The sequence below is a fragment of the Emys orbicularis genome, chromosome 1 (genome assembly GCF_028017835.1).
Source record: "Emys orbicularis isolate rEmyOrb1 chromosome 1, rEmyOrb1.hap1, whole genome shotgun sequence".
NCBI classification, from domain to species: domain Eukaryota; kingdom Metazoa; phylum Chordata; order Testudines; family Emydidae; genus Emys; species Emys orbicularis.
Window position 1 is genome coordinate 18111472 of NC_088683.1, and position 18456 is coordinate 18129927.

The 18456-nt window shown below is 43.6% G+C and overlaps 1 protein-coding gene across 1 annotated transcript; it reads right to left on the bottom strand.

The window, feature by feature from the left end:
• Positions 1-5101: 5101 nt before the first annotated feature.
• Positions 5102-17266, bottom strand: UCMA (upper zone of growth plate and cartilage matrix associated). Its single transcript, XM_065397459.1, has 5 exons — positions 17209-17266; positions 16615-16680; positions 16398-16493; positions 10327-10425; positions 5102-5199 (listed from the first exon to the last, which is right to left on the bottom strand). The coding sequence occupies exons 1-5, from the start codon at positions 17264-17266 to the stop codon at positions 5102-5104; spliced, it is 417 nt and encodes a 138-aa protein (XP_065253531.1).
• Positions 17267-18456: the final 1190 nt, after the last annotated feature.

Consider the following 18456-nt stretch of genomic DNA (forward strand, 5'->3'; position numbering starts at 1 on the left):
CCCTCCTCCCCCACCCATCCCGGGCTACCTTTGCAATTATCCCCCTAGTTGTGTGCTGCTTCCCTCCTCCCCCACCCATCCCGGGCTACCTTTGCAATTATCCCCCTATTTGTGTGCTCAATTAATAAAGAATGCATGAATGTGAAGTAACAATGACTTTATTGCCTCTGCAAGTGGTGCTTGAAGAGGGGAGGGTAGGGGAGGTTGGGGTGCTTGGTTTACAGGGTAGTAGAGTTAACCGGGTGCGTGGGGGGGGGCTGCGATTTCATCAAGGAGAAACAAACAGAAGTTTCACACCAAATCCTGCCCAGTCACAAAACTAGTTTTCAAAGCCTCTCTGATGCGCACCGCGCCCTGCTGTGCTGCTCTAACCGACCTGGTGTCTGGCTGCGCGTAATCAGCGGCCAGGCGATTTGCCTCTACCTCCCACCCCGCCATAAATGTCTCCCCCTTACTCTCACAGATATTGTGGAGCGCACAGCAAGTAGCAATAACAATGGGGATATTCTTTTCGCTGAGGTCACAGCGAGTCAGTAAGCTGCGCCAGCGCGCTTTTAAACGCCCAAATGCACATTCCACCACCATTCGGCACTTGCTCAGCCTGTAGTTGAACAGGTCCTGACTCCTGTCCAGGCTGCCTGTGTATGGCTTCATGAGCCATGGCATTAAGGGGTAGGCTGGGTCCCCAAGGATCACGATAGGCATTTCAACATCCCCAATGGTTATTTTCTGGTCCGGGAAGAAAGTCCCTTCCTCCAGCTTTCGAAACAGAAGAGAGTGCCTGAAGACGCGAGCATCATGTACCCTTCCCGGCCAGCCCACGTTGATGTCGGTGAAACGTCCCTTGTGATCCACCAGGGCTTGCAGCAGCATTGAAAAGTACCCCTTGCGGTTTATGTACTTGGTGGCTTGGTGCGCCGGTGCCAAGATAGGGATATGGGTTCCGTCTATCGCCCCACCACAGTTTAGGAATCCCATTGCAGCAAAGCCATCCACTATGTCCTGCACGTTTCCCAGAGTCACTACCCTTGATATCACCAGGCCTCTCATTGCCCTGGCAACTTGGATCACAGCAGCCCCCACAGTAGATTTGCCCACTCCAAATTGATTCCCGACTGACCGGTAGCTGTCTGGCGTTGCAAGCTTCCACAGGGCTATCGCCACTCGCTTCTCAACTGTGAGGGCTGCTCTCATCCTGGTATTCTGGCGCTTCAGGGCAGGGGAAAGCAAGTCACAAAGTTCCATGAAAGTGCCCTTACGCATGCGAAAGTTTCGCAGCCACTGGGAATCGTCCCAGACCTGCAACACGATGCGGTCCCACCAGTCTGTGCTTGTTTCCCGGGCCTAGAATCGGCGTTCCATGGCATGAACCTGCCCCAGTAACACCATGATTTCCACATTGCTGGGGCCTGTGCCTTGTGAGAGGTCCATGTCAATTTCCTCATCACTATCGTCGCCGCGCTGCAATCGCCTCCTCCTCCTCAGCTGGTCCTCCTGGTTTTGCTTTGGCATGTCCAGGCTCTGCATATACTCCAGGACAATGCGCGTGGTGTTCATAGTGCTCATAATTGCCGCGGTGATCTGAGCGGGCTCCATGATCCCAGTGCTAGCTATGGCGTCTGGTCTGAAAAAAGGCGCGAAACTAGTATCTAAAGACCAGGGGAGGGAGGGAGGGGCGGGCGACTGACGACATGGCGTACAGGTACAGGGAATTAAAATCAAGAAAGGTGGCTGTGCATCAGGGAGAAATACAAACAACTGTCACACAGAATGCCCCCCCCCCCCCGAGATTGAACTCCTAAGCCTGGGTTTAGCGGGCCGTTGATTTGACGGAGGGAGGGGGGAAGGAAATGAATACAGAACAAATCTATTTTTTACATCTTAAGACGACAGTGCAGCATGACTGATAGCCCTCGGCATTTTCTGGGTGCTTGGCAGCCAATACTTGGCAGCAAATAGTATACTACGACTGGTAACCATCATTGTCCAACGAGGACGGTTAAAGGCAAGGGGTTGCTGCTGTGTAGCAATGTAGCCCCACGTGTGCCAGCCACATGTCTGCCAGCACCCAGATCGCCCTCGGCCTTTTCTGGGTGCTTAGCAGACAATACTTGGCAGCAAATAGTATACTACGACTGGTAACCATCATTGTCCAACGAGGACATCTATGAGCATTTCAGGCAACCTGTAAATTTACTTGCTTTCAGACCTGAGGAAAGCTCTTCTTTCAGATCTGCTGAGCACCCAGATCGCCCTCGGCCTCTTCTGGATGCTCAGCAGACAATACTGACAGGACGGTTACCAGTCGTAATAAACCATCTACTGCCAAAAGGCAAGGGGCTGGTGCAATGCAGCCCTATGGCTGCCAGCCCCACAGCTACCAGCATCCCGAGCACCGATGAAGGCTACTACTCATGCTGCACCGTCTACCGCCAAAAGGCAGTAAGCTGCTGCTGCTGTTTAGCAATGCAGTCCCACGTTTGCCGGCACCCGGAAGACATATGGTGACGGTGAGCTGAGCTGAGCGGGCTCCATGCTTGGCGTGGTATGTTGTCTGCACAGGTAACCCAGGTAAAAAGGCGCGAATCTATTGTCTGCCGTTGCTGTGATGGCGGGGGAGGGGCGTGACGCAATGTACCCAGAACCCCCCGCGGCACTGCTTTGCATCATTCGGGCATTGCGATCTCAACCCATAATTCCAATGGGCGCCGGAGACTCCGGGAACTGTGGGATAGGTACCCATAGGCACCCATAGTGCAATGCGCCGGAAGTCGACGCTAGCCTCGGTACTGTGGACGCGGTCCGCCGACTTCATGCACTTAGAGCATTTTATGTGGGGACACACACAGTCGGCTGCATAAAACCGGTTTCTATAAAACCGGCTTCTATAAATCCGACCTAATTTTGTAGTGTAGACAAGCCCTTAGACTACTCCATTGAGTTTAAGGTCTTGATCCTCATTTTCAAGGCCCTAAGTGGTCTGGGCCAGGGATACCTAAAGGATCTCCAGGACTCTGTAGGCACAATGGAATGAACTACCGGAGTGAAGTTTGTTTGTGCTGGAGACAGGGCTTTCTCAGAGGAATGGAGGAGAAACTCAACTGACACATTAATTCCATGGTTCTCAAACTTATTTGATCATGCCCCGCTTCTTTGTGTCTGTAATATGACGGAAACTGAATTACTTTCTGATCCCTGCAAGGGATCCTGACTCATCACATTTGCCCTACATTGGCAGGTGGTACAGCCAAGGTTTTTATAGATCTCTGAGTAGAGAGCTCCAGGTGCCTTTCCCGGTTAAGTGCATTTGGAAAAGAAAGTAACTAGCTCTTAGCACTAGCATTTCTGCAGGGATTTCCCTCCTTTGGTTAATAGCAGGATAATTAGCCAAAGCTTCCAGTGGTGCTATGCTTAGATTTGCAAGCTAGCAACATAGTTAAGTGTTTGATCCTCCCTGTTGTGAGATATTACATTTTAAAAATGTGTCCCCTCCCCCCGCCCTTGGTTCTCCACAAAGATATTATTGTGCTGGGGCATCTTTCCATGTGTTCCCTGTGTTCTCCTTCCCTCGTTCCTATAAGAATTGCTGGTTTGAGAAGGTTTACCCATGAGAGAAATTGTCTCTCCATGCCTCCTCCCCATGAACAACTGCCACAGGCTCTGATTAATTTTGCCCCAGTTAACAGAGCTTCTAGTATACAGATAAGAATAGCCATACTGGGTCAGACTAATAGTCCATCTAGCCAGAATCCTGTCTTCTGACAGTGCCCAATGCCAGGTGCTTCAGAGGGAATTACCAGAACAGGTAATCATCAAGTGATCCATCCCCTGTTGCCCGTTTCCAGCCAGGGGTGCTGGAACAATTTTTATAGTGGGGTGCTGAGAGCCATTTAACCAAACTGTAAACCCTGTATATGATGGAAACCACTTCAAGCCGGGGGGTGTGGCAGCACCCCCAGCACCCCTAGTTCCAGTACCTATGTTCCCAGCTTCTAGCAAACAGAGGCTAGGGTCACCATCCCTGCCCATTCTGGCTAATAGCAATTGATGGACCTATCCTCCAGATGGAAGATCTCTAGTGTGATCCTAGCTCGTACTAGAATGATGGTGGAGCACTATTTCACTAGGAGGGTGGTGAAGCACTGGAACGGGTTACCTAGGGAGGTGGTGGAATCTCCTTCCTTAGAGGTTTTTAAGGCCCAGCTTGACAAAGTTGGCTTGATTTAGTTGGTGTTGGTCCTGCTTTGAGCAGGGGATTGGACTAGAAGACCTCCTGAGGTCTCTTCCAACCCTAATATTCTATGAAGCTATGTTTATTGATAAACAGCCATTATAGAAAGTGAAGATAGTTATTTAATGGCTGGCTAGAAAAGGAATAATGTAGAGGTATCATTTCTACTGTGTAAACGCAAGTCTAAGGGTAGTTTCAAACTTTCTTGTTATTATTTTTCCGGCATATAACTTGCATCGCTAGCTGCTTATGCATCTTGAAGGGACTGATGATAGTTAAAAAGGAAGTTATATTCTTTCAAACATACAGAATTTCCATTATTTATAAGATTAGTAAGGAGGAGTAATATTGAGTGATATTGCAGAAGCTAATACTACTGTTTAATTAACAACTATTAGAATGTTAATACAGTTCCTTTTTTTAACTTAAAATAAAACATTATAGAGACCCTGGGATTACAGCAAACATAGCTTTTCTTTTCAGTGATTCCCAAGATACAGTGATTTAAAAAACAACAACCATTCTTATCTGTTTACATGGGACAAATTCTAAACAGCCTAAACTATCCTGATTTATACGTGTCTCAAGGACCTAATTCTGTCTGCATTGTTCCACTTTTGTGTTTTAAATCCAGATTTTGTCACACATACAAGCACCTCAAAATACAAAGCAAAGCAGCACCCTATGAGAAGCTCTATCCATTAAAACAGAGTCAATGCAAATAATATAGGAGGAGGGCTTGGTGGAGTAGATTCCACAGTGGGATCCATGACATGGCCAAGACTTTGGAAACGTGGTTGCTTCTTTGGTGTCCTGTGAACGGCTTAGTCAGCAAATATTTAACTTTTTTTTAGTTCACGCTTCTCACATCTAGATGTGGTGACGGTTGTACATGTAAGACGGGTAGAGACCGTCGTAGTGATATTGACGCCATTGCTCGATCTGTTCCCGGCTTCTCTCCTGCTGCTCTGTAAATGGGGGTGGGAGCGGAAAGAACAAGCGAAAATGTGAACTGCGATTCATTTTCTGACAGCCAACTAATCTAATGCCAAATGTGCTAGCAGCATTGAAATGGTGGCAAGGACTGTTGGCTCTCAAATCTCTGACTGTGCATCCCTGTCTCTCAAGCGGTGTGTAACATATAAAGGGAGGTTGTGGGGTAGTTTAGGCCCAATGTGCTTCCCCAAAGACAGAGGGTTTGAATGTAGGCGTTTGGCCCATTGTAAGGACAGCTGTCACTTGCAATGTTCAGCTCTGAATCCTTGTTTTGTGACTCGGGTCCACCTCTGATTTGGGAGCTTTCCTCAGCCCCATCTTTCAGTTGGAGTTTAAAAAAAACAAAAACAACAAATGTCAATGCAAATCTTGGTCAAAAGCACGAACTTGCACCTATTCTCATGATACAACCATGTGATGTGGCACTCACACAGTTTGGTGGTGGATGCCAGTGCCAGTATAGGAGCCTAGAGAGAGATTTTTGCAGGATTTCCTTGCAAACCCCAAGCCTGCTCAGTTTTCTTGAAACAGGGTCTGGGTTTGCTCAGAAGTTTAGTGTTCATGAACATTAGCAAACCTTGCAACGTGCAGAGTTTCTAGACTGTAACAAAAAAGAGGTAAATTATATGGGCCTCTGGGTTTTGTTGTGAATATTTTGCACAGCATGACCCTCTTCCTACCTCCAACATATACTGGATCCAGGCTTACTATTTCAGGTTGATCTATCTAGGTACCTACCCGCCCCATCACTACAGTAGCTTTGTATTAACCTTGCAAACACACAATTAATGGGAGGGTTTTAATGTTCACTATGAGTGATCTTGGGGAAGTGGCGAAAGGTTGCCTTACATTTTATTTATTTCGATGTATGGTTCGTCAAATCATTCTCGAATTATTCATTAACCCTTTAGCTGCTGGTCCGCCATAGGCCATGGTGCCACCCGTTTATATGCTACTGAAGTCACTGGAATGGTCCTAGCTGGCACATTTGATAGCACAGCAGGATGCATCACCTTGGCGATGCTTTGAGCGTTGGGCTCTAGATGACCTAAGTTACTCTGAATGTCACACAATGGTGTCACTCACATTTGCCAACTGGGCTTTGAGTGTTCCAGATACGTCCCCCGTATATCTGGATCACATGGCTGCGTGAAGTCCAGATTAACTATCTGATGGATAAAGAATGCTCAAGCTATTGTCAAGTTAGCCTGCACCTGCTGTGCTGCTGAATGTAACATGTGTGTGCTGATCACCCATTAACAAGTGTAAATTCTGGACTTCACATAAACTTTGGATAGGTGCATCTTAATATCCACACTCTCTTAAGTACTTATTTGGTTGGACAATGCCGGTATTCTAAGGTTAATTTCAGTAGTATGGCACAAGCCCACAGCAACACAGTGTGTCCAGTGCCAGGACTAGCAGGTAAAGGATAATAATGGTCATCAGGTTTTTAGGCTTCTTAAGGCTACATTTAATTTCCTAAGAGCAGGTCTACACTATGGGGTTAAGTCAACCTAAGTTACGCAACTCCAGCTACGTGAATAACATAGCTGGAGTCGACGTACCTTAGGTCAACTTATTGCGGTGTCTACACCATGCTGGGTCAGTGGTAGAAACTCTCCCATTGACTTACCTTATGCTTCTCATTCCGGTGGAGTAGCAGAGTCGACAGGAGAGCGATCAGCGATCGACTTAGCAAGTCTTCACAAGACCTGCTAAATCGACCCCCGGTGGATCGATTGCCACAGTATCGATCCATGGTAAGTGGAGACAAGCCCCGAGTCTCTTTTTTTCTCGAAGGCACAAATATAGACATTTTCCAAAGCACCATTTTAAAACAGTGTGGATAGAGCACTGGACTGGGACTCGGGAGACCTGGAGTCTATTCCTAGCTTTGCTACTGGCCTGCTGAGTGGCCTTGGGCAAGTCATTTTACCATTATCTGCCTCGGTTTCCCGGGATAATGATAGCGACTGTCTCTGTAAAGCGCTTTGAGATCTACTGATGAAAGGTGCTATATAAGAGTGGATATTATTTATTTTAACTGGAAAGTCAGACTATTTTGTCAATCTTCTCAAAACAATAGACTCTCATATTCTGTACATGTGTCTCCAGGATAATTCTGGCATAAAACCAAAAATTTAATAAAGATGGGGCAATAAAAATAACTAACGCTTTTGGGTGAGTTCTTACCATTAGAATCATTTTCCTCTTTAAAAAGAATGTACAGCAGTGCTGCTTAGAATTTGTCTTGGTTAGCCACCTCGATGGGAGGTTTCAGAAATACCTCAATGAATGTGTTTATTATGCCATCAAGTGAAAACCAGTCCCTTCCGTTGCTGTCTTTACTTTTGACCACTTCACCGAACAGTCATCCCACAAATGGTTTTCCCTACTCATTCTCTGGAGGGAACTAGCTGAAATGTCTAAAAGGCCACTTGGTCATTTCTTTTGGGAAGGTCTGTTATGGAATGCTTTCTTACTGCAAGTATAGTCTCCACCGTACAGAAAAAATATGGAGGCATATCTGAAAGACCGTTGTCATAGGGTCATCCCCATCTCATAGTAATGGGAGTGCATCACACAAGAGCACTGGGTTTACTAACTGAATAACTGCGCTGTTAATGTCCCCAATTCATACCCTGTCAATGAGGTCTTGGGTCTAAAGTTTGTTATGGGCAAAGTGAGAAAAGTATCAAGTGTAGGGAAAAAATATACATAGAAATAAATGCTGCCATGACTGGAAGAAAGACAACCACGAAGAAAGAAAACTGTTCTTGTTTTATTCAGATGTCTCTTTCCAGAAATTTGGAGGAACTATTTAGTTGCATACAACTAGTCTAAAAAGTCAATTTAAAAGTAATTTTGTCCTCTTTGTTCTCTTCAAGAACCCCTTCTAGACTGGATCATCTCATATTTTTGTTGGATAAATATACAAAAAAACTGGACATCTTTCCACTTATATCAATACAATGGCTGAGAAGCAAAAATATTTTCATTAGTGACTTGAATAATGGAGTGGAGAGTATGATTATAATATATGCAGATGACCCCAAGGTAGGAGGTGTTAGCAAGTACTTTGGAGGACAAGATTAGAATTCAAAACGACATGGATAAATTGGAGAATTGGTCTGAAGTCAATAAGATGAAATTCAATAAAGATAAGTGCAAAGTACTACACTTAGGAAGGAAAAATGAAATGCACAAAATGGGAAATAACTGGCTAGGCAGTAGCACGGCTGAAGAGGATCTGGAAGTTACAATGGATCCCAAATTGAATGTGAATCAACCATGTGTTGCTGTTGCGAAAAAGGCTAATATCATGCTGGGGTGTATTAACAGTAGTGTTGTATGTAAGACATGGGAGATAATAGTCTACTCGGCACTAGTGTAGCCTCAGCTGGAGTTTGTGTCCTGTTCTAGGAGCCACACTCTAGGAAAGTTGTGGACAAACTGGAGAAAGTCCAGAGGAGCGCAACAAAAATGATCAAAGGTTTAGAAAATCTGACTAAGAGGAAAGATGGGGAAAAATTGCCTTGTTTTGGCTTGAGGAAAGAAGGCTGAGGAGGGACCTGGTAACAGTCACCAAATATGTGAAGGGGTGTTATAAAGAGGACAGTGATCAATTGTTCTCCATATCCACTGAAGATAGGACAAGAAGTAACGGGCTTAATCTGCAGCCTGGGAGATTTGGGTTAGATATTAGGAAAAACTTTCTAACTCTAAGGGTAGTTAAACTCTGGAATAGGCTTCCAAGGGAGGTTGTGGAATCCCCGTCACTGGAGGATTGTAAGGACAGGTTGAACAAACACCTGTCAGGGATGGTCTAGGTTTACTTGGTAAGCGTGAGGGGCTGGACTTGATGACCTCTTGAGGTCCCTTCCAGACCTACATTTCTATGATGTTCTACTTTGGCTTTCTCTAACATTGTTCATTCAGGGATCAGAAAGTGTTTTATAAGCATTAATTAATCAGGCCCCACAGTTCTTCTCTGATGTAGCCTAACTTTACAGATGGGTAAACTAGGCAAGTCACTCCTCAGTGTCACACAGCAAGTCATTGGCTCATGTTCTGGGCTTCTGCTCCAATTTTTAGAGCACAGGACTGAGAGTCAGGTGACCTGGGTTCTAGTCCCAGTTCTGCTGTTTGACCTATATCAAAACACGTATCCCCACTGTGTATTGGTTTATCCATGTGCTAATCTTTAATTGATAAATGCAGGGAAATTGCTAGTTAAAGCTGCCTCTCACCTCCTTGTTCCATGATACTGCATGCAGCTGGCATTTAAAACTACCCACTCTTCAATCTCCTGCGGTTTTGTATAGTGATTCTATTGCTAAACACAGGGTGCTACTGTCATGCACATTCCTCAGATGGAAGTGTTACCATGCAGGATGCAAAGCCCAATTGAAACCAGAGGGGTTTCAGATATGTGGGATGTGGAATGCCCCCAAATGATGGCCTCCAGGTACAGTGTGTGGCATGGAGGAGTTGCTGCTCATACTGGTTAGCAGTGACTTTATAAGAGCGGTCTGCTGGCTAGAATGTGTGGAAGCAGTGAGGAAATGCAATCCAAGAGACATTCTCCATTCCTAAATTCCCATCCCAATAAACGGAAGCCTCATTCCAGCAGCGCTTTTTATCTTAAGGCAATAAATAAAACCTCATGGAATAGGCTTTCGCAGTGGCAGTGTCCTCCAGGCAGTGACAGTGAAGAGACTCCATAGAATCACTCCTAGGAAATGCAAACCTGGAATCCCATTATATATTCCTAACTAGAATTAGAGCATCACCAGTAAGTGGGGATATAAATCATATGATATAGGACAGAATATTGAGCCTGTGGGAATGAACGATGTGAAACCTCTGTAGAATTTGGCAAGAGTTGCTCTCTCGAGCAAAGAGTTTGATTGCAAGTTCTTTGGGGCAGGGCCTGTCATTTATTATACGTTTGTACAGCACCTACCGTAACAGGGCCCAACCTCATTGTGGCCTTTAGGTGCTGCCACCATATCAATGTTAAATAACAGTGATAATAATAATATCCTGCCAGCCTCCATCTAAAGTTTCACAATTTGTTGTTTTGCTGTTCTTACCTTTACGTTCTTCCTTGACAAAATTCTCAAACTCGTTCCTTTGCTCTTCAAAGTACTCCCTCCTTTGCTCGTCAGCAATCAGCATTTGCCGGGTCTCCGCTGCATAAGAGATGTTTATCGTATTAGCGGCAAAAAAATCTTAAGAAGCCAGAGCATAACTTTTGTCCTCAAAACCCAATGAATCTGATTAGCCTTGTATAGGTGCACCTGTATCCTGGGCTTTCACTGGAGGCTTAGTTGTTAAAATCCTTGTTTACAGCAGGCTTTCTAAGAACCAGACAATCTGTATTTCATCATCCCATTGTGCAGCACAATGAAACAATACATGCAATGATGCTGGTAGAGAAATTGCTAGCTCCTGTATTATGCCTTTTAAATTCCATAGGTAAAACACAGGTTGTTCTAATGTAGTTTGGTGGATTGTAGTTATCATATTTGTCCAATGATTTAAAACCCTGTGACAAATGTCTACTAGTTAAAACTTCCTAATAAAAAGTTCCCAATGAAAATGAAATCTTATGACATTAGCTGGCTTTGGGGTATTATTACAATGTCAAAATGCATACCATGTTTGTTGAAAAGTTCGCTACGTTTTCAAATAGAGAGGAGCCCAAATTGAAGCCTCTGATACAGTCAACCTTTAATTTCAGGGTGTGTATTGGAATGTGTTTTGGGATTGTGTTCCCAATCTTTGACCCTGCTCTGTGCCCTTTCAGCTGTTCCAGTGGGGGACAGAGAGCTGGCTTAAACAGCTGGCTGGAGAATTGCTCTTGCACAGGGGAATTCCAGGGTGGCAAAGATGGCATAGCAGGCTCCTCCTCTCATGGCATAGTCATCTCCTCTTCTCTGGGGCATGTTGGGGCAGGAGGTGGTATGGCAAGAGTCCCTTGTGCTCCATCAATCCTGGTCAATAGAATAGCTCCTAGGGGGCTATAAACAGCCAGCATAATTTAGAGTAGACTTCAAGTCTCTCTAAATTGCACTGGGGGCCAAACCGGACCCTGGCTGTCCCCAAGACTGGTGAGGCAGCAAGATGACCTAACACCCTTTTGTCTCTACCTTTTGGATCTTGAACCAAGGATCTGGCCCTGGTTTGGATATAGCCCCAGATGGTGGAAATCTTGTGTGACTTTCTTCAGTCACACTATTTCTGCCCAATGGCAGAAAATGAACAGGAAAAGCTAATTTTGTGAGATTTCTGCCATTTTGGGTTGAAATCTCATTAAAATAGCTAGGAAGATGACATCATCTTGCCCTGGTTTGGTCATTTGCACCTTGCCTGGTGATAATTTAGGGTCCAATCTTAGAAGGGTCCTCTCTGCCAGAAGATGAATTTTTCTGGAAAGTGAGTTTTAGTTGGAATTAGGTAAGATTTTTGGTAAGGTATTTTGGTAGGAGATGCAACTGTTGTGCATATCCTCAAGATGCTTGTACGTCATCTGTTTCTTATGTCCATGTGCTTATACATATTTCTTACATCATTTTCTTTCCCTCTGTTTCTTACATCACTCTTTCTCTCTCTCCTTTTACCTGTTGGCTTGCATGAAAATGCAAAGTAAATAACCAGTTTCTATTTACATCCATTCTTAAAATATGGCTTTATAAATTATGGTCTTGCTCAGTGGATGGGCAGACCTAGATAGGGTAACTTTGGTTTAGGGACCCAGGAGAATTTTTACCAGCTAGTTCGTTGAATCAATTCCCAAAGAGTTCAAGTGTTTTTTCAGGCAATAAGCAACATGAACAAGATAAAAGCTCCCACCACAGACCACGCATTTCCCCTGTACTAGTGCTTTGCTGCAGAGGTAGCAACCCACACTTGTGACAAGGAAGGTTAAACTCTCAAGAACCAGGCCTGTCCCGTCCCACCCTATTATCAAATAAGATGCAACCAAAGAAAAGGCTCTCAGACAATTGAATAAATCTCATTGTATGCATGAGACTGGGAACGGAACTGAGAGAATCCTGAAGAATGTTACTGGATAACTGAGGGCGCAAGCCAAAGGAGCCTGTTTGAACGACAACGGAGTTGGCTAATCCTGCCCCTTCCAAAGATTGCCATGAGTCAATATTGTCTAGGAGAGATTCTGGGAAGGAACACTTGTAAATGACAATGGAAAGCAAGACCACTTTATAGAAAGCCTTTGCCATACACTTGTATGGTTCCTAGTGTAACACCAACAGACCCTGGTCATCAGCGGGCGGGATCGAACTGGGGACCTCTGGAGCTTAGTGCATGAGCCTCTACCGCATGAGCTAAAAGCCAACTGGCTGTTAGCTCAGGCTGTAGAGCAGATTCATTTTATCTCTCTCTTTAAGTGGCCTTGGTGCCACTAGATGGGACAGAACACCGCACCCAGAAGGTGTGTGGGTTACACTGGCACAATGGGGCGTCACCGTGGGGGCAATGTAAATGTTAAATACTGATAATCAAGTCTAATCCTATAAACAAATGAAATTGTTTGTATTGATGGCCCTACATGTCATTAGTGGAAAGACTATAGGTATTCAAAATACAGAAGGTCCAACAGGTCTCCTTAGCCAATGCAAAAAGAACATGAAAGAAAAATATTCCAGTCCAGTGCTTCAGAGGCAGGGCAAAGTGAATTTCAGATGAGTAGAAAGAAGTGAGGGATAGACGTTCAGGGATTTAATCCAGGAAGCAAACTTGAGGAGGTGGAAAGTTAATGCTTTTCCTTGAGATAGAATAAGCAGGAGGAGTTCACGCAACAGAGCAGAGCTAAATTCTGTATCGTGCTAGACTTGGCACCAATGAAAGAAAATTGCAATTAGCTCATTTTCTTTGGGTTTGTTTAAGGTATAGATATTGATAATAGGTATTAAATCCATTCCCATGTGTAGGTATTTTTAAAAGTAGTTGAACACCTGAAAGTTGAGAAACCTGCTTTGTGACATTGGAAAAGAGATGAATGTAAGAATAGCTTTGAGAAAGTGGATTATAAATATATTGGCTTGAAAGAAGAAGGTAACATAACCACTGATTAAAGAACTGTAGGAAGTAGATGAGAATGGCTGAGGAAAATGGAAGGGAACAAGTATTGAGTTAATCTTCTGTTCCAAGATCTATCGTAGTTCTGGATGAGGTATCGACCCCAAGGTAGAGCACTGCACAATTAGTTATATTTGGAAGGTGTTCCTCTGAAACATCCAGTAATATTGGCCACTGTTGGCAGATGGGCCTGTGGTCTGCTCCAGTCTGCCAACTACTTAAGGTCTCATGTTTCTGGACTCAACCTAGAATAAACAGTATTTTACGTTCTCCTTCTCATTGGCATCACTTTGAATGTGTACCAATGCTGGGGTACAGGTCTTTGCTTGTAGGGGGAAGAGGAAAACTGCCCTTACATTTAGCATATGATCATCTATGTTGGTACTCAGACTCGGTTCAGATGTGGTCTGATTAGACTGGAAGTTTAGCAGTCTTCAGTTGGGTTTCAGGTTGGGTTTGGGCAACTGGAAATATCCTTATTTCAGGACAGTGCTGGAGAGGCACAGGCTCCTTGCATTTTTTTTTTTTTTTTTTTATGATGAGTGATAGGAAAAAAACTTGATGGGTCAAATTCCTCTTTCACCTACAGCAGCATAAATCCAGTGTAACACCACTCAGAGTAACTGAAAGAAAAATATGGGCCAGTGCCTCTTTCTAAAACATCAGGCTACAGAATAAGGAAGATGTACTATAAACTTCCCGAATGTGCCTCAATTCTGATCTGCCATGCACATTGCCAGTCAGATCCAGGACATCAGGACATCTCCAAGGTATAATTTTCTGTTCATGCTAAATATTCCCAGAGGATTAGGACAAAAAGCACCATGCTCCTCTTAACCCATAACATAGGGATGTGATCGGAATTGTGCACTGATGAAAGGCTGGTAATGTAACCAACTGTGCCATCTGATGCTAGTGTTGGACAAGAATGAGTACCTCCAAACTATCTTGAGTGGGAGGAAATTGTTCTGGTTCCCATCAGCCAAAGCCTGGCTGTATCTCTATTTGGATGCAACCCTTTATAGAATAAACCAGTACTTGTTTGATGGAGGGTGACTAACCTATTTTTCTGCCATGGTTCAGAGACACTTCTACATCACTTAATAGTAAAGGAAGTGCCTGACAGTTAGCCCTTTGTGTTACAGGACACAAATATCATGAAACTGTTTAATTTATTAAGCACTTTATTGCCAAGCACATGTGTGCTGCACATGGTGAGAGGGGAGGCCATCAACAGTAAAATCATAATCTGGGCCCAGTGTCCCAGCTAAAGCTCCCCATCACCAGATCACTAATGCATGGAAGGATGGATGGAAATGGAGGTTCTTGGTTAAACTGGATTAAACAGAAAGGATGTACAATGACTCTGTGGACTCTGGATAGACTTTGTTAGGGAGGGAGTTCTACAGATCAGACCCTACCACTACAAAGCTCTGTATCTCAGCCTGATCCCAGGTTGAACATCAGGAGGCTGGATCATGGACAATCCCGCTGCTCAGTTATTTGGTGGAACATCACCCACAAGTAATGACCATATAATCTGCACGCCTGTGCATATTTAATAAAACCAATGGGCCAAATTTTGCTCTGAGTCACAGCAGTGTAAACCCGTTCACTTCAGTGGAATTGTGTATTGGAATAGTGACTTTCAGTGGGTTTACCCTGATGCAAATGAGAATACATTCTGACCCAATGACTTTATTAAATGTCTGGGGAAATAGGTTACATGGTATATTGCTTCTAGACAATAGCCTATCAAGTAACTGAGATCAGCAATGGAATGGCAGAAGGTTAATCGTGCTCACTTTATATAACCCTAAAAAATTGCACCTCATTAAAATATTACATTATCGCTTACCTCAAAGCAAGTATTGTTTTTATAGACCCTGTTATAACTTACCTGTAATGTTAGAAGGGACACACACTATCCTCCTCCTCCTATATGTTTATTACCCAATTACATGGACACTACCTGGTAATTACAATGTAATTAAATAGTCAATGGTTAACATACTATTATATAGTAAATACATGATATTTGTGCCCTGTATTTTAAAGTGTTACCAGTTAAATCAGCTCTTCCTTGCCCTTTAACTGAGCTAATTTTCATATTATTACTGAAAGGTTAACATCTCTCCCAATAACCTAGCTGAAGTTTTGTTGAACCAGAGGACAGATAAATTCACTGACTTGGGACTGTTATCCTCTTCAGTGCTTCAGCAAACAAGCCATGTGAATTCAGTTATGTTTTCCATCCCATGTGGAAATAAAACGGTGTTGCAGAAGCCAGGTGCATATTTCTTAATGCTACATTTGCAAATGTTTTCCAAGAAGAGCTGAAAACACTCATTCAGCACCGGGCCTGAAACCTGCTTGTTATTTACCAGCTTTCATAAGATGACAGTGTGAAAGGAGCCGAGGAGAGGAACTAAATAAGCCCCTATATTCACTTCACCGTGCTGTCCTGCACCTCCTACAACAGCCTGCTGAGCTCGGTCTGCCCTGCTATATGTCTCAGCCCTTTTGAAAACCAAGGAATTGGCATCCACTTCAGTTCTATTAGCCAATTTCAAGAGATTTTGTGGATGAAAAATATTTCATTTTCCAAAGTTACCTCTTGCCTCATTTAAAAAGATGCCAATGAACAAACCTCATTTTGGAGAATCCAGTAACGACTGATCCCTTCACTAACCCAGAAATGATTCGGTATGCCCTAAATCTTCCAAACTGGAAGTCTATAAAGTTCAATTTTTTGTCCTTCTCCCATATTATTTTTATTCAATTAATAAAAATTACATTTCCACCCCCTCTCGCTCACACACTAATCCCTTTGGCTGCCCCCCCCCCACCCAATTGCTCTTTGTAGGTACATTCCATAATTTAAAATGTAGATAATTGAGAAGAAACCTGTTCTAATCCAAAAGCAACAACAACAACTTTGATCGGTGAATAAATCCTTGTAGAGAGTAGCAGGCAACTTAGGACTGTCTCAAGGGAAGCGGGAGATGAAAGAGGGGCAAAGAAAATACAGCTTTCCATAAACACTCCTGAACAGCCTCACCATTGAGCTCATCTCTGGATTTGGTGGCTCGCTTGCCACGCTTTTTGAAGAAGTTAGAGGCATCCGATTCTTGTATAAAAATCTTCTTTTTCATACCTGAAAGCAAAAAGGGAGGACTTGATCGGCCATGGATAGTAAATAGGGGCATCAATGTACATTTGAAAGCCGTAGGAGCAACTTTTCTCCTCTCCCTCCTAAAATTTGCAGCTCCACTTACTTTCCTTGTCCTCTTCCCCAGCTGCCTTCCTGGTGCCCACAGCAGCGCTGTCGCTTTCCTCAAGAACTGGATGACAACAGCACAAACACAGTATTGAGTTCAGTGAAGAAATGCAGCATCCCACAGGAAAAACCTCAAGCAGATGTTGAAAGCTGCTACCTGCTAAAACCCTAAAAATCCTGCAGTCCACTAACAACCTGCCTGGGAAATTCACTTTTACACAGCAAGAGCAACAGTACAATCAGCAGCTATGTAGATATATATTTTTGTGTTCCCAGTTTTTATTTTTGTAGAAAATCATAAAAATAGCAATTAACAAGACCTATAATGACATTTAGTCCAGTTTATCCCATTATATTTTAAAAATTGTCTGTGTATTCTTCGTGTAACTTGATGCCTTAATCCTTTAGAGATTGTAATAGATTACAGTGGATTAGATTAGATTCTCACATATTCTCATGCTCATTTGACTAGCAAGGTGGAAAATGACCGTGTTCTTATGTCACCCCAATGACATGAGTTCAGATTTCTCTCATTCCTTCCTGAAATTCTATGTTTCCTGCTAGCATTATTATTACTCTGGATCATACATACCAAGCAAGAGCACAAAAGTTGCAAGGCAAGAGAGAAAAAGGATTTCTTTCCAGTTCATCTTTGTTGCGCTCCGGTTGACTCCTCTGAAAAATAGTGACTATCACAAGAAGTTTCCTGAGATCTGCTTGCAAATTCCTCCTGTTAGCTGGAAAAGGAAGCAGGGAGCTGGGATGTCGGGGGAAGGAGGGGCATTGGATAGCACTTCAGTTGGCTGCTCCTTGCCAGCCCAAAGGAGGTTTCAGGCAACTTGAAAACATCTATATGAGATATATCCTGTGGTCATCAGCATTTTGATGGAAGTCAGAGTTACAAACTGACAGGCAGTTGGGATGGCCTGGCTGGGAGATGACTATTATAAGCAAAAGATTATACAGCATATTCTTTTTGTCATCTATTGTATATAGTTTAAAGTGCAATTAAACTCCGGGGAAAAAACCCTTTGTACTCGGCAGATCTGCTCTCTGCCTGTATCAGAGTCAAATCTAGTGAGTTTAGTGGCTATAAGAAGTTTTTAGTGCTTTTTAAACTTCTGTTAGCCCTCCAGAGTCAGCACAGCTAAGAAAGGAGCCTGGTTCTATTGCTGCTAGTGCATTACTAGCAGAATGGTTTACTATGTTCATTCATTTACACCTGTGCAAGTGCCATTGAAGGCAATGCGACTGCACAGGTGTCACTGAGGACATAAACATTAGGGCCTGAATTCTCAGATGCACAAAGGCCCCTTCACATAGCACTGGCAGCATAAAGGGGCCTTAAAATTGGTGTACATTACATAGTGTCTGGAATTCCATCCCTCTGATCTTATGGAAAGCCATTGAGTATGTGCCCAGAGCTGGGAATATGTAGCAGCAGCACAGTCAAACCTTGTTTATCTTAACAGTATGTGGAATATAAAAATAATGTGGATAAGGTTGGGAGGAGTTTGGCTACCTAATGAGTATGATGCAGGTCAAGAGACATGACCTCATTTTAAATAAGAGGAATTTTTGTACAACTGTGGCTCAGGTAACCAAAGTTTTAGTGTAACACCTTGTCTGATGTTTGGATGGATGTTTGAATTGCCTGACTTCTTGAAGAACTCCCAAAGAATCTGAATATTGCCTAGGGCTACTTTTGAGCTTCTTATATTATCATATTGCAGGACACTCATCTGTGGAAATGGCTTTCAGAAACTTACATTCTGGAAATAAGACTAACAGATTTTAAGGCCAGTAGGAACCGTTACAATAACCTCTTGCATAGCACAAG